Raw genomic sequence first — 22884 nt, 5'->3', positions numbered from 1 at the left:
AATTTTCTAAAAATTGTATGCTTTTATATCATTTTTATTTGAAAGAATGAATTAATTTGGAATTATGTTAAAATTATATTCCTTCAAATGTTATTAAGTCAATTTAAATAAGTATTTTGCAGAATTACGAATTTATGATGTGATGAGAATAGGAAGTGAAATTCCTTTCAAAATTCGAATCACTGTTATTTTTTCAGGAGATAAGTTTGATAAAACAAACTATATTTCAGTTCGTATCAGTTTACTGTATTTCAATGCTGAGTACGGCGTATTATCAGTTAAATGCAAATAAATGCGCGCACATCGAAGCAGTAACGGCGAGAAAAAGATTATCAATTCTGACATCCAAGCCGCTCTACGATCAATGTGTCTAAAAATTTTCATAGTATACGAGCGGAACCAGCCGATAGCATTTCTTCTCTTTGCTTTCGTTAACTTACATAAATATTAAAAATATAATTATCTAAAACAAATATACCTGTTTTAGAAAATATAAAATAAAAATTTAAATAAACCGAATAATGTTAGTTATCCAAACTAATATTTGACAGAATTACTTAATTGAAGTTCAACTCAACGAATTAAATGGAAACAAGTAAATCAAACTTTAATAAACAAATAGTAACGATTAGAAAAACCAAAAAAAAAATATATATATATAAAATTACTAATAATAATATAAAAGTGATGTAATATTGTTCAAGTAAAACATTATTACTAAAGTTAAAAAACAGAGTAATGAAAAAATAATGGAATCTAATAAAAATTATGTGATGTTAATTAATACAACGAATAATGAAATATAACATAGAATAGTTAAATAATTCGAAAAATAAATAAATAGTCGAGGAACGATTGATTTTTCGCAGTCTAAATTTGTTCTTACACTAACAATATATAATGAGTAAACTATGCTATGCAATATAATGCGTAATAAATACACTAATGATGTATAATACGTATTAATAATCCGATAAAAGACATTATGATATCTTTTATATTGATATAGTAGAGAAACGTGGAATGATGTGCTTTTTTACATTCGTAGTGATTAGAGAAAATAAGATTAATGAGAATTTTATTATTTTAGAACTTTATTTTCTCATTGTATCCTTATAAGTCAGCAATTTATAAATATAATCGATGCTAAATTGTCTTAATAATTTCCGATTAAATTAGAAATCGATCACATTTATAAATTATTGAATTATCGTATATATTTTTTATTTATGATTAATTTTAAATCTAACGTAACTTAATGAAGAATTAGTTTATAAATACTATCTATCCTTCGTTTTAGTTCTTCCACATCTCTCTTATATATTATCATAAAACTACATTTCACTTCCTCGAAACTTAACATTGAAAGTAAATTTGTTTGACCAGAAAGGAAAGAAAGAAAAACTAATGCTTTCGGCCGATTGATCCGTAATTTAATAAAAGAGCGAGTGTAACGCAGACTTGAGCGCCAGTCGATTGGAATTTTATTCGAAAATTTACGAACAACTTTTAAGTTGATTAGCAATGAAAATTCTTCAAAGAAACCAAAGTTTTTTTCCAAACAGTTTCGTCTACAAAGAGTGCTAGGCAAAAACAATGTTTTATACAGTCGAAATAAATAGTATAATTTCGTTTTTAATTTAAATAAACATTTAGATTAAAATAATATCTAGCACTATTTACGGACATAACTGGTAATTCAATTACAAACAAAATGTTCGTTAATCATTCGAATAAAAGTTTTCCGACTTTCAAACGAAAGAAGACGCGTGTAACTTTGGATAGAAAGAGGTGTGCGGCTAAGGGAGCTGGCCCGTGTTTTCAAGATGAAAAGACGAAAAAAGATCATTTAATCCTCTTTTTCGGCTTTCTCAACATCTTGTTTCTCTTCAGCCTCTGTATCTCCCTCAAATTTCGGTCCTGGCGCTTCTTCTCCTTCAAGTACGATTTCTTCTGGATCAGGTGCACGTGGAAGGAAATCTTTGTCAGGATACATAGATTCAAAGATGCTCTTCGCCTTGACAAAATTTAAAAATTTATGATAATGTATACCATTTTTATCATTTGGGATCAGTTAAAAGCACAATTACGCTAAAACGAGATTATAATTTGAGAGAAAATTAACCTGATTAACTGCAAAATCGAAATCAAGCTCTAAATCTGGTCCTGAACACAGATGAAGGTTACTTGGCGTGGACTCTTCTAATTTAATATCACTTGCAGGTAGGTTTAAGTACAATGACCATAAAACTTGAGGCTTTGGACTCTCTGTAGACTCCTCTCTATTATCTTGATCACCTTCCTGCATACAAGAAATTTGGTTTTTATTTTGAATCAACATAAATATAATAGTTATAAAAATTTCGAAATATTTTATAAAAGAGGAAGATAAATATATTTTCAGAACTATATTTATCTTTAATAAATTAATTCAAAATTTGTAATATCTAAGAAATAAGAAACTCTAGAATATATATTGCTAAAATATCTTCCAATTTCTTTTATAATCAATTTGTTTTAGTGGTACCAGGACACATCTGTAAACTAAATTAACAAAATATAAAATAATCATGTGATAAATAATATAATTTTCCTATAGTTCATAAAAATTGAAAAATATACTTATTATGTAAATATAAGTAAATATAAATATTTATCTGTACCATAAATATATAGCTAGTACAGGAAAAACATACCTGAATATGTCTTTTATCTGGAGAAACAGTCTGTGTATGGCTATGGATAGATGAACGAATGGCTAATGGATCAAGCGGCTCAGCTCTTAAAAATTTATTGACAACATAGGCCAAGTCTTCCTTTGCATTTGTTGTTCGCTTACATGTCATGTGAACCATAACTATTTTGGAATAAATGAAAAAATTTCCAAAAAATTTGGATTTTCATATTATATAAATTTTTCATAAATGTAATAGTTCTACATACACAATCCTTGAGGGCAAGCATTTGTAGATGGTCCCAATTCAATCAGTGTAACAGGTTCCTGATCAGGTTGTTCCGGAGGATAATATAAAAGTGTCAAATTTTCCTTCTCACCTTGCATAATTGACCTAAAATAAATATTTGAAAAGATAATTTTATCAGCAAATACTACTTTAAAAAATTGAAAAATAAATTAGAAAAGGTTAGAAGCAGAAATTTGTGTATATTATAATTAATATAAGTAGGGCTTTCTGTTACTAATATAAATTTGTTACTGTTTATAAAATTATATAATTTATTATTTAAAAAATCTAGTACTTTATATCTTGTCAAGCTCAATTATACTAATTTCATATAGTTAGTTGTTTTTAGATAATTTTGAACCGCAACTTCTTTTTATTACAATTATAATCTAATATAATTGTTTCTTCTTGTTTTTCCTAACTATTACCTGTCCGTAATGAAAATTCCACGTGATATTCGTTGCTCTCCTTCAAAAGCTACAACTTCCGGTGGCAGATGACCTTGACCAAGAACTAAATGTTCCAAACTTATTCTTTGTTTGCCACTAATGATAGCTTTGCATTTATTTTTGTTTATTACTACACCATCAAGCTGCCTTTTTAAACAGTAAACTCCTCCAAATACTGCACATAATCTGTAAATAATAGTAATGATTTTTTAAATTATTTATGATATTTACATATTAAATAGTATAATAACAGATCATTATATATACATTATTGTATATATATGTATAAAATTGTACCTGCAAAAGCACTGAGGTAGCTCTCCACTACCATACATAGGCCAAAGAAAGGGTGTATTTCCATATCGTCCAAGACTATTCAAAAAATGTTTCGTGCGATTCACACCATCTCTACAAGAAGTCTTTTCAGTAGCCATAGCAATTGCTTGAACAACATAATGCTGCACGATTGGTGTTAAATTTTTCGTGTTTAAATATTCTAAGAAGGTTTTATCACGGAATCCTGTTAATAGATATTATTTAATAAAATAACAATAGCAAATAAAACTAATAAATTATAATATTGAATTAATTCTGTTGCATATACATGTATGCATGTTATGTATATTACATAATTTACATATAAACAATACCATTTTATGAACAATTTCTCCTAATGTAAAAAAATATAGCAAAATACAATGCTCATACACTTTTTATTTATTTATTATTAGTAATGAAATCTAAACTGACTCAATAAATTTTTTCTTCATTATGTATCAAAAAAAGTTACTTTCATTACATAGACCATTATATTGTATTTGATAATTAATTTTTAATATATTATATGCATATATTAAAAACATTATAAACTCCTAATTATTGTCTTGAGAAGCAAGTAATTATTAAATAAAAGATCTACAAATCTTATATTGCCCAGAATATTTTAAAGATGTGTTCTTAGTAACAAAATATTATGCTTAGACATCATATTACAAAATTAAATTGAAATAAAAAAAAGTACAAGTAATTACCATCAAATTCTGGACTATCTGCGCCTTGCTCCATGCATGAAGTGAGCAGTTGCATTAACATTCTTTTCTCAACAACACTAACAGTTTTATTTGCAAACACGTCAGCTCTTGAGCAAGGTACTTGTGTCAATTTCCCATCCATGAATGTAGCTACTCTGGACACTGCACGAAATTCCGCATAACGAGCAATGTTACTGGAGATTAAGAGCTCAACTAGTTCACCTCGCGCAAATAATAACTGTTTTAGATAGATAAAATGTCAATCAATTAATTGTAATTTCTGACATAATATATTTTATATAAACAGAAGGAATTACAATATTGCTACAATAATTATTTTAAAAAAGATATTCATTCCATAATTAATGGGTAAATAAGAAATATTTAGATAAATAGAATTAAATATTTAAATATTGATATGGTACTACCTAAATGAATGAAATAACATTTTCATAATTCAGATTTTATCAATATTATATACCTTTTCTTTTTTTAAAAGTTATTTTAAAATCATAATAGATAATCAAGTGAATTTAAAAATAAGAATAACAGATAAAAAATATAACTATGTCCTAACCAATTTTTGATACTTAATAAACATTTTGAATTTTAGCAGAAATAGATACATAGAATAGTAGAAAAATAGTTAATTTTTTGATAACTGAAATCTATTAGATGAGAAACAATAATAAATATATTCCATAAGATGATAGTTAATTGAGATTTTTCAATAAATAATATTATATTTGACAAACAAAATATAATTCTTAAATATATTTATATATTATTTATATATTATACACAATTCTTAAATAAATATATTAAGAAAAAACTGCTTTTTATACTTAATGTTCTATAAATATAATGAGACTTAAAAACGGTGTCACGCTTACTCTTCCACCTATTGAACAGGACTTTGTTCGTAGATATATTTATTTAGACAAAAATGAGAAAAACCAAAAGAACGAAAAATATAATCTGCCTTTATAGTTATTTATCTTGTATTTAATGTGATGATAATATTCTTTATCTTCATACCTTTGGCGCCAAGTCAATATTAAACTTTCTGTATTCTTTTCTTATACGATCTATACTCCACTGTTTAACATTCTCTTTTTTTTCAACTTTATCATCATCAGCTTTTTCATCATCACTTCCACTAACATCTCCAGTACTATCAGTCTGAGTATCTTTTGAAGAAACTACTGGCAGATCAGCTTCACTGTAACAAAAATATAATTAAAAAGAAGAACAGGACACAAATATGCGTACATTCATGAAAGGAAACTTACTTTGAAATATACCATGTTTCCTCAATATTTTCAACAGTTGAATATTCATTGCTAGTTTTTAGAAATTTTTCTTCAGGTTCCAAATCGGCTTCAGATAGATCCTTGGTCGTGTTTTTGGGAACTTTTAGGTCTTCTATCCATTTCTGTAGCCCATCAAAGTTAAATGTTGCCCATAGACCACCATAATATTCATCGCTACAAGTAAATGACAATTATTTAGTTATGTTTGTTGTCACTAATATGAAAATATTACAATGTTCATCATATACATTTTTTTTTTAATTTGAAATAATTGTTACATTAAAACATTACAAATAAGCCTGTTTACAGGTGCTTAGTTTCATAGTAAAAAGGTTAATAATTAATGATATATGTGCGTGTATATTTTATATATTTTTTATAAAGAATCATCCCCTTCAATAATGAGCCATCCTTTATAAAACTATATATATATATATATATATATATATATATATATACATCACCATTGAAAGCAGGAAGGAAAGGGGGACGATTTCTTTATTTATAAAAAAAATAAATAATATATAAAATAAATTAAACGAAAATCAAATTTATTAAATACATATGCATACATTAACTACAATTTAGTTTTGTATTTTATTGTACAGTATTCCTTTTGATCTCGTATTTGTGAACATTACCTTCAAAACTAAAAGAAAAGATTTTCTTAAATATGGTTAAAAAATGTTGAAAAAGAATAAAATCCACTGCAGACATTACACATTAATGTGGTTCTTAGAGTAGAATTTCGTATGTACGATATATGAAGAGCACTTTAAATCACATGGTACACACACGCATACATACATGCATACTCACAGATTTTTGTATTAATAAATATACATATATTCTTTAATTTCTTACATAAATCAAATTCCTACTTTTAATCCAAATCCAGTTTTAATTCCAAATTTTAATGAAGTTGGATACATATACCATAATAAATTTTTGAAGTCATCTTTCTTAGGATCAAAGGCTTCTTCGTGAAAATCTTATTCATTCAACTATTTTATATATCTCTTTATTTTCTTTTTGGTTGTGATATCGTTAGAAAACTGTTTTAGACAAACATAATTTTGAATTATCACAGAAATTTTGGATTATAGGCATATGTACTTATATATGTATATACAGGATGTATAAAAAGTAAAAAGATCTAAGTCTTAGACTCTCAGACTTTAAAAAATTATATTGAAAGGAGTTAAATCTGAAAATATATTATTTAATGAAACATAAAAAAAGACATTGTACTGCAGCAAAAAATGATCGTTAATACAAAAAGATCACAGGAAGATTCAAAATTTTATTTGGAAATAATTGAATATTCGAATATTTATACTTTTAAATATTCGATTTGTTGGAATAATAAAGATATATTTAAACCATATTTGTATTAAAATATAAATATTATAAATATAAATATAAAACAAAAAAACAAAAAAAATATAATACACAAAATATTTCAAAGAATTGAGTAATCTTTTTATTACTTACAAATATAAGTTTTTAGTCAAGAAATTATAAAACAAAAATCGAAACATTTCATAAAAAAAATTAGAAGTATAGACTATTCTTGGTGATGTTGAACAAAGAGAATAATGTACTATATTTAAAAAAAAATTTACTTAAAAGACTAAAATTTAGAATTTTATATTTTCAGAATAAATCCTGTAATGAACTAAAATATTCTTTTTATAACACTCAGAAAATATTTTGCATGAATAGGTTGTACTCTGAAGTATTATATCTATTTGCATTATTTTCCATCTATAAAAATACAACACTTCTTTGGTAACTATGATTTTAAATAGAATAGAAAGTTTTTGATTTTATATAACTTAGTTAAGTAAAAAAGATGCATTAATACATATACTACAATGTAATACATAACTATTTATATCTATCTAAAATATATAGATGAAAAAGACAACTATTTAATTGGTTAAATAATTTAGAATGTCTTCTTTATATATTAAGGTACAAAAGATATATTTAAAAGATATAACAATAAAGGATTTTCACAAATAAGGAATCATTATACAGAATATAAACTTATATAACTATATTATTATTATGCAATTATATATAATAATGCATTATTATACAAATTGTATTATAGAATTTAGGAAGATATATACATGAATATGTATAATCTTGAAAATCCAAAGATCCAGATGTTTAATTATATTACTTAACAAATTTTTTAATGTTAAAATGTTAAAGTTATTATTATAAAAACTGCATATATTAATTCATTAAATGCTTGTAAAATTAGTTTTTAATGCTAATTGAAAGTATTTCTTGTTCATTTGAACATAATTACTACTGTGTGAAAAAAAATTCTATTTTATTACATAAATTTTTGTTCAATAGGGAATTAAATGTTTAATAAAAAGATACAATTGTTTATAAATTATCATATTTTTATTTTATATCTAGATTTGATAAATGTAAAAGTAATGAAGTTATAAGTGTAAAAATAATTATTTAAATATAATCTTTGAAACGAATATTTCTAATATGTATAAGAAATTTCTAATTAAATGCTGAATAAATATATTTATTTAATTAAAATCGAGCACCTTATATAAGTATATAAAAATACATAAATATTTCCTAGTTAATAATACAATATGGAACATGAAAAGAAATAGAGAACATGTAAAATATAAAAAAAAAACATAAGAAAATATAAGCGAATGAGGAAGAGAAATATAAAAAAGAAAAAAGGGAGGAAGCAAAAAGCAAGAAGTAAGAAGTAAGAGGCGAGGAAGCAAAAAAGAGTAAGATCGAATGAGAAAGAGAAGAAGAGAGAAATCCGACATACCTGTCTAGGTGAAGGACCTTTTTACCGATTCTACTTGCAGCTGCTGCGACAATAGACTCCGTCATACCTATAAATTTGATAAGTCATTATAGACATTAAAAAAAAGAAGCAGCAAAATAAATAAGACGTATATTGCAAAAATCAATACCCGTCCCTACGACGACGACATCATATTCATTTGGCAGATAGTCCTCCATGGCTTCCAGCTGTAAATTGCAATAGAATATAGGATTGTGAACACAAATTAGTTTTGCTATTCAGTAAGAGAATGACTAAGAAATCAATTCATTTCTAATGAATCCCTCTCAATTACGTTGAGTGAAGGGCCACTCCCGTCGTTTCGCTTTCGCTTCGAACTTTCACTGTTTCACGACAGTCTCGAAACTCCAGTTTGACAGAACAAGACGCTGCAGACTAACCGAACTGTAACTGAACTGACCGCTGATTCGTCGGGATTTATCCTCGAAAGACAACACAACTAGATACTGCATCTACTTAGTGATATTCTGCGCCAAGAAATATATAGATAAAGATATTCAACGTTAACTTCGATTGTGCCCCGACATTACCGCCATTATTAAATGATGTGGCCTCTTACAGAACTAACGATATAAAATTAATATTTTCTCTGTTAATATATAAAAAATATTAAACACAAATAGAATTAGTAGAATTAATTTTATATGGATGAAATATCTGTAAAAGAACGTGGATATTAATAAATTAAGAAATTTTTACAGTTTCTACAGAATATAATTACATATTACATGAGATTGATAGCAATAAAAAATATTCTGCAATTTTGTCAAGAAAATTATGCTATTAATATTATACATACAAATATATAGTTTTAAACATTATCTTGTTATTTACTTATTCAAGATATAAACAGAAATCATTGTACATTAGAATTTGTTACACGTTTTTCATATTGAATTTATTTTAACTAGATTTGTAAAGTTAAAGTTCTTTAAAACTTATTTACAATTATAATTACACTGATATGATGTATGATTGTCTAGAGTGTTGAACAATTTATATAATTTGTTACATTTCTATAAAATTCATTTAAATAAAAATTGTGCTTAGATTATTCACAAAAATATTTTTATAACATTTAATAATATACAAATGCTTCACGCTAAAGTAATAAGGGAAGTCCTTACTTTGCGATGTTTGTAAATTTTATTTCTCCTCAATTCATTTGCATTTGTAAAATAAACTTGAAAAAAATAATATAAGAATACATATATTTATATAGAGATTATATTGAATTAAAACAATCTCTTTTTATATTCTTACAATTTTATCTGTAAATATAATAAAAAAAAATTTTAAAAAAAGATTATTTTACATACTGTTTTATATAACATGGTTTAATAAATTATATGTATAAAGAATTAAAACCCAAAGAAAATATTAAATAACAATAAAAAATATTTGTTTTCTTGAAATACATCTGTTGTATATCCTTATGTAATATGTAATAGTGTTAATATTATATACAAGGTAATAAAAAATAAGCTCACTAAGAGCTTAATTTTATCTAAATTTTTTTAAAACTGTTAAAACAGTATTATAGAGAATCACCCTGGCATCTCTACCCCATAAATAATCAATATGATTGAATTTTGAATATTCAATCTCTTTTGTCTCTATAACATTTGGCAATCTATCAGTAAGCCTCTTTACATCTGCAGGATCATTGAGAAAATCATTTTTACTATAAAATATTACAATTGGTGTTTTTACTTTTTCAAGATCATATATTGGTGGTTGTGTTGACCCATAAGTTTTCAGATTTTCTGTTGCTCCATAATCAAACTTGCGAAATGATCCTGTTAAAAGAAAATAATAGTATTCAATAATAATGTGGTGGTGTAATTAATTAATATAATCGAAGTAAATGAAAGCACTAAATATTATTAAATTAATTATTAAATAATTACCTGATAGTATATTTTGACTATAATGAATAATTTGTTTCGCAGAAGCACCAGCTGGGAAATGTCCGAGAATTAATGGTAGCATAGACTTGTCTAGTTGATCACTACCGAATCCAGCAATTAGTGAAAACCAGCATACACAGAAACCATTAGTGAGACCAACTGGAGCATTTCGAATTATTGTACCCAAGGCTTGAGCTTGTAACCTATTGCGGGGGAACCACTGATGTAGATTGCAATATGAGGATCCCCACTGAAACATACTTGCTATAGAAATGTCAATCATAAATAGCAGATCTATTGACCAGAGGTGGATCTACATGTATAAGTACATGAATATGTCAGTATAATACCAGTGCTGTTACATTAAGAAATTTTTAATATATGCATTCTTAATACCAAATTCGTTTCTAATAAGAATCAAATCTTTTAATATAAATTATGCATGTACAAATAATATCAATTCTTGAATCATTTATTATATCTGTTATTTAATGAATTTATGACAGCTGCTATCATTTATTAAAACTAATTAAATTCTTTTGTTTCTACGAATATTTGAATATTATTCAAATTATAATTTATTGGAAGAAAACAGCATATCTTATTAATTAAAATAAGAGAAAGAAGTACTCTAAAAGGTTTTATTGTTTATCTATCCATGAAAAGCTTTATTGTGTAATATTTTTTGCATATCATATTTACAGTTATAATTACAGTTATATATTCAATATACAAATGGAAAATTCTACATTTCTAACTTATTTTCACTTGTACAACTGACCTCATGCTAATTCACTCATATGCAGATATTAGTTAATTATATGTGATATAAAAATTCCAAATTCAATTTTCTCAAAAATGAACTCTCAAAATAAAATATTAACAATTATTCCTTTTTAGCTCGTATCATGATTTTCAATACACTTTATATATTGTACTTTCTGTAAAAATTCTTTTTGAGATTTGATACATAACACTTGTAATTTAACCACCTCTGGCTACAATAACAAATTATTTCATGGATACTAAGAAACATACCTCCATTAATCCATAAAAATGGACAACACACTTAAGTAAAGGGCTCCTATGATTTGCGAGAAATGCTATTGGTGCTAAACTGATCATTCCTTTAATTTTTCGATTGTATTCAGATTTTTCACTGGCCATTACATAAAATGCAGTTGTACCTTGACTATAACCCACATAATAAAGTTCTGCATATCCAGTATGCTCCAAAATGTAGTCTATTGTTGCTGGTAAATCATAATACCCAATTTCATGCCAGCTAAAAGAACAGTGAAATTATTTATTACATAATTAATTTTTCATATATACAACGATGCCTGCTTAGTGTTTGCAGATTTGGGACTTCATCATAAATACCATCCAGAAAGCTAGAATTACAGAAATTAGCCTGTTTTTCTCTTCCAATTCATTTGACTCACATTGTGTGTGAAGTAGATTGATCAGTAGTCAAATGACTCATCACTGATCCAAGATCTAGCTTTAAATATATTTTACTGCATAACACAATTCACTCTATGAAACCAATAACATAAATAGTGAATAAAATGTATCACTAACTAAGATACAAATGCAAATACTAAGCAAACATGATCCTGTTGATTAATCTATTTTATACTTATTTTTACCTAAAATTGTTATTTATTCTATTCTATTTAATAATTTTTTACATAAAATTACCTAAAATCCCAAAATTCTTTATCTTTAGTTGTATATTTTTTATGTTTCCTAGAATATGCATTGCCTCTTGCATTTACTAACCAGACATCATAATTATTGTCACATAAAAGATATGCTAAAGCCTTTTCTGGACCCAGTAATACCCAATCAGCTGAACTTGATAGAAGTCCATGATGAATGAGAACTGGTATTGATTCTTTTGCCTTGACTCCATGGCTTCCGTACTAAATATCAGACATTTATTTGTAATGTTGACACAAATCTTATGTTATCATAATTTAATATAGTTTGAATAATTTTTAACTCTTTCACTACAGCATGGCTGAAAAATTAAAAAAGATATTTATATCAAATATTATACTTAAATTGTATTATATTACATAAGACTAACACAAAGTAATATAAATTGATGAATACTGAAATACCATTGATATTTATCAGACAATACAGTATTTTCACATACATTTGCTTAAATAAAATATTTAAACACAAGAAATCTATCATATAATGGCTTTCAGTAGGGAAAGAGTTAAATTTTTAATCTCTGAATGGATTAATTTCTTTATGATAATTAATAACTTTGTGATAACTTTTATATTTGTAACTTACCTCTATTGTATTTTTATTACTTAAATTTTGCTCATTACTCCCACTTACATTGCAATCAGAATTTTGATGAGATTTTGGTAAAACTCTATGCACATCTAGACAATATCCATCTTCTGTCCAAATATGATGTGTTTCTGATTTATAACCATGGACAGTAATTAGTTCTGGCTGAAAAACACTTTTTTTATTGTTATTTTGTTATTTTTAATCATATATAACCGTTATATGATAATCATATAATAATAACGTAATATGTGATGATAAAATATTAAGTTATATTAATATTAAATAATAACTGATATGAAAACAAAAGTAATATAAGTATTTCTTTCTGGTATAATGAAAATATTATTATAATTATTGCTTCAAAAAGATATCATACATTTCATATACAAAATAAATACGCACAATATTATACTGAATTAATAATAATTCAGTGACACTTTAAAAACTTGTATGTACTAATACGTGCTAATATGTTGTAATATGTTATTGCTAACTATGTGTCATACTCGAGAACATTGAATGATGCACGAATGGTAGTAATACTAATACTAAAACTAAAGCTAAAATTAATACTAATACTAATACCATTATTCATATTCATAACAATCATAACTAAGAAGAAAAAGTTATATAAAAAAGGGAAAATGAACTTACTGTTGTCATATGAACCTCATCCTGATTGGCTGCTGCGCCCATTATATGAACAGCTGATAAAAGAGACTGGATTTCTTAACACAGAAATTACGTACCTAACTTTCACCAAAAATTACTCCTTTTTCTCCTTATTATTTTCTCTATTTACGACTTTATTTTTCCCAAGCACTGATTAAACGAGAAATTCAAGTTTTGTGAGATTTTGAACACGGTCTTGTATAAACGTCGAAAGATCGAGAAATATCGAAATGATTTGCGCGGTTTAAGTTTTCGAGATATAGCTATAACAAACTTGCACAAACATCAACACGTTCACCATGACACACCGTGTTATACTGTCGTTCTATGCCGTAGATTACAGATGCATGTGTTTCATTGTCCATTACATACATTGAACTAACAGCAGGAACGATTTATACGCATGCGTACCAATTTGATAAAATTTTATCATATTGTCAAATCTGAAGAAAAATTAGAGAATGTTTTTTTAAAGATGATAAAGATATCATTAGTACGTAGGAAAGCTTCGTATTGTTTCTTTAACTTGACTAATTTTTTTTATTATTACTAATAAAACTATCTCATGGACAAGGTCGAATATTTAATGCATTAATTCAGGAAGGAAATTTCCTCTCTGCTATATTATTTTTTTAAACAAAATTGTAATTAGGATTCTTCAATTTATTGACTAACAACATGATAACCAATGTTAAAGTTATGTAATTATACTGACCTTTAAAATCATAAAGTCATAATAGTACAGTTACTTGTTTACTGAAAACATTATTTCAACTTCTAATAAGATCGTTATTAATAGTATTTATAGGATAATATAATCTATAATCACAATACATAAACTGAACTAAAGTTCAGAACAGAATTATTTTTATGAGGTACAAGTGGCTATAAAGAATATTTAGACACCATTTTATTCATTATAGTATTTACACACTTATTAATTGGAACCAAGTATGTTAGATTCTGTATCATTCAATAATTTTTCCATAGGACTGCAAAAATTTGATACAATGAAAATAAATTGTAGAACATGATAAAAAGATGCTTCATTAGAAAAAGCAAGAATATTTTTTGCAGCTGTTGTATATAGCTAGCTATGTATCTTTTGACTAATTTTGTACTAATTCACATATTATAAGTATTTAAAGAAAAGGTTTTTGATACTGAAATATAAATTAATTAAAAATTATTTTTATTTTTAAGGAAATAATAGTAAATATGAATATCGTGATGATGTTAATGATTAAGATTCTTTTTGCTCTATGCCTATTACAAGCTTTTTTTTACTTTGCTTTATGAAATCACTTAGCTTATAACTTTTGTTATTGTTTGTTTTTATATTTTAACATATTATTTATACAATATCGTATATTTTATATTCCTTCTATATGTTATATATATATATACATACATATATACTTAAAATTAAAAAAATTAATTATTTCTTTAAAATATGTACACAGCTGTCATATTTATCATTATATTATACTTTATTCTCATAATTGTTCAATTGTTTTTTATTATTTTTAATAAGTAAGTGCATAGTTTGAAAACATAAATACATAAAATGATATTAAGGTTTGTTTTGAGACATTACAAATTTTTAACTGATCTATATGTTTTAAAAAATATTAATTTTGAATTTTAAAAACTTTCTGTTCGAATATTACTTTTGTTTCACGAGTTATATTGAACTTAATACAGATAGGTACGTTCACAAAACAATTAATAACAGTGTCGGGTTTGTAAGTGAAGTAGAGGTTTAGATTAGGTTAAGATAAAGTTAAGGTTTAGGTTAAATTTGGAAGGTTTTTGAAACTTAAAAACTGGTATTTTTGGATTCTACCCTTTGATTACTAGAAGCTGAGTATAAGAAAATATAGATATCGGTCAAAAATTTTTTGTGGTCTAGAATGCAGTTCAACTCAAAATGAAAATACATACATTATTTCGATATATTTGCGAACAATACTGAATTTAACATTGAGTATTAATAATATATCATTGATATAATCAGATATTAAAAGGCATATTAAATGTTAAGACTTAAATATTTTTCCTCTTTCTCTCTTTCTTTTTCTCTCTCTATCTCTCTCTCTTCCTCTTCCAAAAAATGAATTATTTAGAAAGTTTATTATTCGTATATAACATACTCTCGTCATCATACATATGATTCGATATTGAAATACATTCTTATTTACATCTTTTGCGAAAAAATGTATATAATAAAGTAAAAGTGTATAAACAACTGTTTGCGTATAACATTACTTACGCAATTTGTATGTTTCTTAATCAAATGTTACGTAGATTAGTCCTTGATTAGTTCATTTACTCATTTCTTGAGTAATATTACATTTGCAGCCAATATATAGAAAAAAATCGACAGATAACCGATTTGATAGATCGAAAATTACTATGAAGTCGAATATCGTCGAATCGATTATTTCGATTAATCGATCATTCAGAAGAAGGCAGTAAGAGAGTAGTGTGCAGTGGTTCATATAAGTGTTGTACATTTTTGAACAAAGGACAAATTAAAATAAGGTTATAGTGGAGATGGTTGGTTGTGTATAATTTGAGCAAGAAAACTAAGTAAAAACTTCAGACTCCCTCTTTCTCGTAGAACGATGTTGACCATACGGTGACGAGGCCAGCCAGATCGGCGGAAAACTACGTCACCAGTGACGGATTCCCCCGAAACTGGGACAAAGTGCAGTGTACTCTGGCATTGCGCTTTGCCGGAATCTCTCTCACTTCATGTCCTAGTACCCTCCCCCCCTCTTTTCCCCTTTCTCTCTCTCTCTTACTCTCAGGATTGACCAATCGTCTCGTCATCCTCGAATCCTCGATCGAAACTGACAGGTAAACATCGAAATTTTCGAGAATATAGTTGGGTTACTTATATTTATTGTATGTTTTTTCTTTTTTATTATTTCATTTGTTATTCATTGTTCCATTGTTTATTAGTAGTAGTGTATTATTAGTATGAACATTATGTTATTGAATTAAATTGTAACGAAACTGAATACTGCATGTGTCTTCATAAAAATTTCTAATGTTACATGTATATTGTGTAAATTTATGTATAATACATTGAAAATTTAAGATATGTAAATTCGTATTATTGGAAAAAAGGATAAATTGAATTATATTTGTTCAATATTGTAGGTAATCAACGACGAATGGTGCAGGTTCAACAATATAGTTTCTGGAGGGTTCAGTATCATGTCAGATGGGGTTGATGCTGGTGGCGGGGAAAACGAGGTAGATTCCCATTCCTGTTCGCACGCCGATGTTGGAGAATCATCAAATCCGAGAGATGAGGAGAATTTGGATCCAGATAATGAAGCTGCCTTAAATACTAATTACGATAGTGGTGATGGTGCTGTACCAGCTTTTAGGTCTGTCATCTTCATGTAATTAATTTTTTGTATTTAAAAAAATTCCAATAAACGTTTAGATAATCAAGGTGTTAAATAGCGTATCAAAGGATCCATAACGTGTGGACAGGTGTGAAAGGTGTGAGAACTATGAAACTATAAATAAGACAGCATTCTGCGCTCATCAGGATCAATGTTTGGCTAGTGCTGAGCCAGGAGAAAGCACAGAGAATATAGAAGCTACTGAAAATGATGGAGATGGAGAAGAAACGCATCCTGGAATTCGTTCTCATAGGAAAATGTTTGAATGTGATGTTTGCAATATGCAGTTTTCCAATGGAGCTAACATGAGACGGCATAAGGTATGAAATAAATTTGCTTATGTTTTAAAATTACTAAGATTCGAAAGCTAAGCGATTTTAATGTAAGAAAAAATGAGTACTATTTATAGATGAGACACACTGGTGTGAAACCATATGAATGTCGTGTATGCCAGAAAAGATTTTTTCGGAAGGATCACTTGGCAGAACATTTTACAACACACTCTAAGACTCTGCCTTATCATTGTCCAATTTGCAACCGAGGTTTTCAAAGACAAATTGCTATGAGAGCTCATTTTCAAAATGAACATGTCGGCCAACATGATATGGTCAAGTCTTGTCCTTTGTGCAATTATCGTGCAGCAACTATGAAGTGCCTCAGGTTACATTTTTTTAATAGGTTAGTGTTTAATTATTTTAATAATATTATATTGTTTTATAATAACGTTATTTTGCTGTTAAGTGCTTACTTATTTATTTCTATTTTAGACATGGAATCGATCTAGATAATCCAGGACCAAACAGTTCAAGTTCATTGATGAATAGCTGTGCTCCAGGTGAAGCTATGCCTTCTGCTCCTCTTTCCGATAGTGGAGACAGTACTGGAAATCGTTCCGCGGATAATGCAACACCGCCAATGCACTTTCTAACACCTCACATAGAAATATCAATTCCTTATCCAGAACAAACTACAAATCAACGAAATCCGAGTCCTGCCCCTTTAAATGGAGATAGCCCGAATAGTCCTCAAAGTGCAGACAGTAATAGTAATGCTCCAAGTAGTAGTCACCATCAGTTACCAATTAACAGTAGTGGCATTCACAGGTATAGAAAAGATTACAAAATTGATTTTCATTTTTATGTTATTTTAAATTTATTTTAAACTAATTTTTTAATTAAGGAATCTTGGTGGAAGTGAAGAGGCAATTACACCTTCTATTTCATTAATTCCTATTAAGCAAGAACCAAACAGTAATGGAGCGGAAGAAAATGGAGCAACATCCAGCAATCTTCCATTACCATCCTTGATAAAAGTCTCTCCATTAAAATCCCTTCTTCGAGACGACTTACGACGTAAACTTTCATCTGGCTCAGGAAATAATAACAATAACAACAATAATAATAATGGTAACTTTATTATCTTATTAAGTTATTTATATTATTAGTACCTTAATATAACTTATGGTTCCTAAATATGAATTACATTTATTTATGTTTTGTTATGAAAATATCTATGTTCTCTATTCTATTCTATCTTAGCTATGTTCTCTAACATTTTTACTATTTTGTATTTTAAAATATATAAAGATTAATCAGGAATATGACAATCATAAATAAATTATCTTTGTTTTCCTGATACTCGATTTAATTAATATATACGATTATTGCATATATTATTATATATTATTTAAACTATTTTCATATAATTGATCTAAATATAATTTAACAGATAAATTGATTTTGTAATAGGTAATAATAGTTCAAATTCAAATCCCCATTCAAGAGGAGAACCTCCTAGTTCGACAAGGCCCGATCAACGAAGTAGTGGACTTCAATGCGCTCACTGTAGGATTACTTTTCCTGATCAAACATTATATTTTCTTCACAAAGGTTGTCATAGTGAAAGCAATCCTTGGAAATGCAATATTTGTGGAGAACAGTGTTGCAACTTATATCAATTTAATTCGCATTTATTAAGCAAAAGTCATCAATAATTTTATTGAAAGAATAATATTCTTTTAAGAGCTCTTAGAACCTCGTTTATTTAAATAGTTATTATATAATATAAATTACTTTACTATAATTTATATGAACAGAATCATAATCTTGAGTTAAAAAGAATTGTTTTCTGCTATAAAGCATATGTATTACAATGTTCCAACTTAATATTTTTATTTATTTTAATATCTATATATGTAGATATTGATTAACTAGAAATCAAGTAAACGAGGTTCGAGAAATAATTTTGCAATCTGGAAAAAGTCGTGCCTTCATCAAAATACCTTTGCCAACGCTCACATTCGTCCGAAACGTGCTAATTTGTGATGGTACGAATGATCCGTCCATGGAGCTTTACTAAAACGTATTCCAGAAGCTCTATTGATAGTTTTAAACATAGTTATGTATATTTAGATAGAAAAAAACAGTGACTATATTACCAAAATGTGCTCTTTTTTTCTATTCAAATTCTTTTTACGCACTGTTTTCTGTTTGGTTTTTTTTGTAAAATTATTTGTTAAATTTTATTAATTTTATATTTATGTAATGTGTCCTTATCCATAATTTTACTTAGTTTTATTATAGAAAGGATTTTATGATCATTACAGAATGTTGTTACTTTGGTTATTTGTATGTAGAAAAGAATCACGAATAATCAAGGAAAATTACTTACAAACTAAATTTCAGTTGTCAATTTATTATTATGGTGTGAAAAAAGAACCGAGCCGTGTGTTACATATAAATACAGATATATAAATAAGAAAAGGATATGACAACTAAAATATTGCGTCAGTATAAGAAATATTTTATATAAAAATATTTGTACAGAAAAGTATTAAAGTATAAAAAAGGTATGCAAATAAGAAAGTCAAGACATCATATTTCAGAAATTGATAAGAATATCAGAATAAAAATCATTATGTAGTTGTTAAAGTTAAATTTTACATAAAGGTATATAAAGTTAGAAGTTAATTGCAAACTAAATTAAAATAAGATCAGTATTTAATTATGGTTAAATGAAAATTAAATATTTGTTTCAATATAAATAACTACAAAAAGGTTTATTTCATTAATAGTTGCGAAATATGATTTCGAGACCTTAATAAGTGTTTTGTGTACGTGTGTGTGTATGTACGTTTAATACAGAATATTCAATTTATGTGCATAAATTTGTGTTATTATACTATGTTATGTAATATACAAAAATTTCGAATCACAATCATTAGAAATTTATACTAAAATATCATAGTTAGTTTCAGAAAATAAAAGTAACAAATTACAATAGAATGTGTAATTAAATTGGGTACTCTGTACATATTCTATATTAAACAAGTACATTAAGCGCGATACGCACGATTACTGTTATCAATGGTAGTAGTTATTTAAAGATCGTTTCGTAAATTGCGTAATATTTAATATAATTACTACTATTACTATGTTATTACCATGATTATGTTATTATTATTATTGTCATTATTGTATTATTTATCGATACGTAAGTTATTTATTGTTACTTTGCATTCCAATATATTAAGTTTTAAATATGCCTCAAGCTTGACGATGCTTCTTTATTTCAAAATTTATTATTTTTCGTATTTTCCTACTATATATCAAAGTTTTATTGTTATATTTTTGAAATAATGAAGCTTTTCCAATTAATTATTTTTGTTAACAAAATTTTAAATTATCTAAATTCATAAAAAGTGTAAAATATTTCTGTTATGAGATATTTTACATTGATCATGATGTATCATGTGTTACATGTGTTTTTTGATACAAAACAATATTTTTTAACACTAAAAGTAAACATTAATGAATATATAAATGATTATTATAGTTAATATCTTAAATAAATATTACATAACTTTTCTTAAGAATAAGAATTTTAAATTAGCATCGTCAATGTAAAACTTTCTTAAATATCTTTCTATAACAGACTGCGTGTTCATCATATTCTTGCTCGATCATACAAAAATGAAATACAGAAAATATTTCTTATTAAATTATTTTGTCTTTAAAAGCAAAAAAAGCAAAAGAGCCTGTGAGCAAATAATGTTTTTAATAATAACTATATTCGTGAAAATGTAATTAAGAAAAAAAACAAAAGAAGTACATATTCAATTATGTAATAAATTATTCTCTATCTTAGTGTGCTAGAATTAAATTTATTTTAAAAATACTAATGAATTAATGCTCCATAAATTATATGAGAGGGGCAGTATTAATTAGATTATTTTATATATACCCGTTATATACAGATTTTTATCATCCTGTTTAAAACTAATTGATTTCTTAACAGTCTAAATTGTGTGTCTACAGAAAATAATATTTCTTTCAGTGGAATTTTTTAAAGAGAACTATCATTTTTTAATTCAATGTATCAAAGCTAACTGTTACTGCATTATTATAAATTGTTGAATTATTAAGATATCTGACAAAATAGTAAGATAAGAATATATATAAATCTTTCATGCTTGATATGCATTTCACTATATTTCAAGTAATATTTCAATTTGCATCTTAAAATTTGCTGTGAGCTATTTTTTATTTTCTTGCTATATTAATGTGAGAAGCTGTTAAGATTTAAAAATTAATATATTATATCAACACATGCGAAGAAGCTACATATGAATATATATTTCCATTTTATTTTATCTTGTGATTGTTCATCTTCATTTCAATAATTAATCAAATAGTTAAACTAAATTTAATTAAATCTAATTTTACCATAATAATTTTAATTGATTTAGGTTCTATTTCCACAAATGTAGAATTATTGATGTCTTTGTAATAATCTAGAAAAATTTTTAGAAATTCTTAAAGTACATATAGATGCAATTAGATAAGTATAATTGGATAGGTACAGTTTTTAATTATGATTTAAATAGTCTCTAGTATTTACATGCCCAAACTGATTTACTTTACGTTTATTTTGTACAAAAGTTAATTTGATTTGTAGCAAAAATATTATATATTTAATATTATATTATTATTTTAAACAATTCTTATTTCAAATAACAAGTCAAAAAAACAATAATTGAGAATAAAAATGGTTTTCATATAAATAATTTAAAATGTTGCATATTATAAATTCAAAATATGTTACCTAACATTGTATGTAGAATATTTAAACATGAAGTAAGCAAAATAGATTTAACTGAAAATGGACCAGAAGCATTAAACTGTATGCCTTTACACTGTGATCGTGTTTAGGAAAAGTATGTAATATTAAAATTGTATTCAAATGGGAAAGTATTTTCTCTAGCCTTGCAAAAATATGATGAATATTGCATAAAAATACTTAAAACATTATAGCTGTCCATATTACCCTTGTTAACTTCCAATTTAAAAAAAAATGAAAATATACAATTCTATTCATTCTTACAAATTTATGGATATAGCAACATATTTAAGAATATGATAGGCAAAAATCTAAAATTGTTGATGTTACTATAACTATGGTGTAATGGGTACAATTGAAATATATCATTATTGTATATGTTATATGTATATCTATACATAAGAGTCTCTCAGAAGTTAAATTGATCAATTCCACTTTTCATTAATTAACTAATTTCTTTATAATTAGGCGATTTTTAATATGCTATTCTTAAGAAAAAATAACTTACTCTCGTAAGTTCATTAATCGAAAAAAGAAGACATAATTAATGAAAAATTCTAAGATAAATTTAAAAAATAGTGTTTGTAATTTCTGTACTTTTCAGTTTATGAAGTTCATTACTGTGGCTTTATATATATATATATATATATATATATATATATAATATGTATATGTATATGTACATTTGCCTTTTATTCTATAGTTTGCAAATACGCATAGCAATATATAATTAAAATAGTTATCCTTATTTCTTTAATATTTCATCTAATTTTTACAATTTATACAATTTAAAACTAGTTTACTAATTTTATATGTGGGGG

The 22884-nt window shown here is 26.1% G+C and overlaps 3 protein-coding genes across 8 annotated transcripts; 1 reads left to right on the top strand and 2 right to left on the bottom strand.

Moving 5' to 3' along the window:
• Window positions 1-874: 874 nt before the first annotated feature.
• On the bottom strand, window positions 875-9054 carry LOC100745758 (rab proteins geranylgeranyltransferase component A 1). The gene is made up of 12 exons (XM_012391436.3): window positions 8897-9054; window positions 8732-8789; window positions 8584-8650; window positions 5736-5930; window positions 5482-5665; window positions 4444-4681; window positions 3710-3932; window positions 3392-3598; window positions 2944-3068; window positions 2697-2857; window positions 2126-2302; window positions 875-2017 (listed from the first exon to the last, which is right to left on the bottom strand). The coding sequence occupies exons 2-12, from the start codon at window positions 8778-8780 to the stop codon at window positions 1850-1852; spliced, it is 1794 nt and encodes a 597-aa protein (XP_012246859.1). The 5' UTR covers window positions 8781-8789; window positions 8897-9054; the 3' UTR covers window positions 875-1849.
• A 1054-nt stretch (window positions 9055-10108) lies between these two features.
• On the bottom strand, window positions 10109-14886 carry LOC100745875 (lipase 3). 4 transcript variants are annotated; one of them, XM_024370987.2, is made up of 6 exons: window positions 13506-14886; window positions 12846-13013; window positions 12237-12460; window positions 11571-11817; window positions 10533-10782; window positions 10109-10421 (listed from the first exon to the last, which is right to left on the bottom strand). In XM_024370987.2, the coding sequence occupies exons 1-6, from the start codon at window positions 13545-13547 to the stop codon at window positions 10126-10128; spliced, it is 1227 nt and encodes a 408-aa protein (XP_024226755.1). In that variant the 5' UTR covers window positions 13548-14886; the 3' UTR covers window positions 10109-10125. The 4 variants fall into 4 exon arrangements, with proteins under 4 accessions (XP_024226755.1, XP_012246892.1, XP_033179443.1 ...); XM_012391469.3 differs by having other exon boundaries at window positions 12894-13013; XM_033323552.1 differs by lacking the exon at window positions 13506-14886 and adding an exon at window positions 13437-13455.
• Window positions 14887-15790: 904 nt separating this feature from the next.
• LOC100745635 (zinc finger protein ztf-16) lies at window positions 15791-20494 on the top strand. Of its 3 annotated transcripts, none has more exons than XM_012391457.3 (8): window positions 15791-16067; window positions 16147-16385; window positions 16692-16924; window positions 17034-17265; window positions 17355-17623; window positions 17713-18048; window positions 18125-18351; window positions 18694-20494. In XM_012391457.3, the coding sequence occupies exons 3-8, from the start codon at window positions 16749-16751 to the stop codon at window positions 18936-18938; spliced, it is 1485 nt and encodes a 494-aa protein (XP_012246880.1). In that variant the 5' UTR covers window positions 15791-16067; window positions 16147-16385; window positions 16692-16748; the 3' UTR covers window positions 18939-20494. The 3 variants fall into 3 exon arrangements, with proteins under 3 accessions (XP_012246880.1, XP_003493412.1, XP_012246878.1); XM_003493364.4 differs by having other exon boundaries at window positions 15791-16082; XM_012391455.3 differs by having other exon boundaries at window positions 15791-16082; window positions 16129-16385.
• The last annotated feature ends 2390 nt before the right edge of the window (window positions 20495-22884 follow it).

This window comes from Bombus impatiens, unplaced genomic scaffold (genome assembly GCF_000188095.3).
Source record: "Bombus impatiens unplaced genomic scaffold, BIMP_2.2 scf_1079, whole genome shotgun sequence".
Taxonomy (NCBI): domain Eukaryota; kingdom Metazoa; phylum Arthropoda; class Insecta; order Hymenoptera; family Apidae; genus Bombus; species Bombus impatiens.
This window is presented reverse-complemented; position numbering and strand designations above follow the sequence as displayed.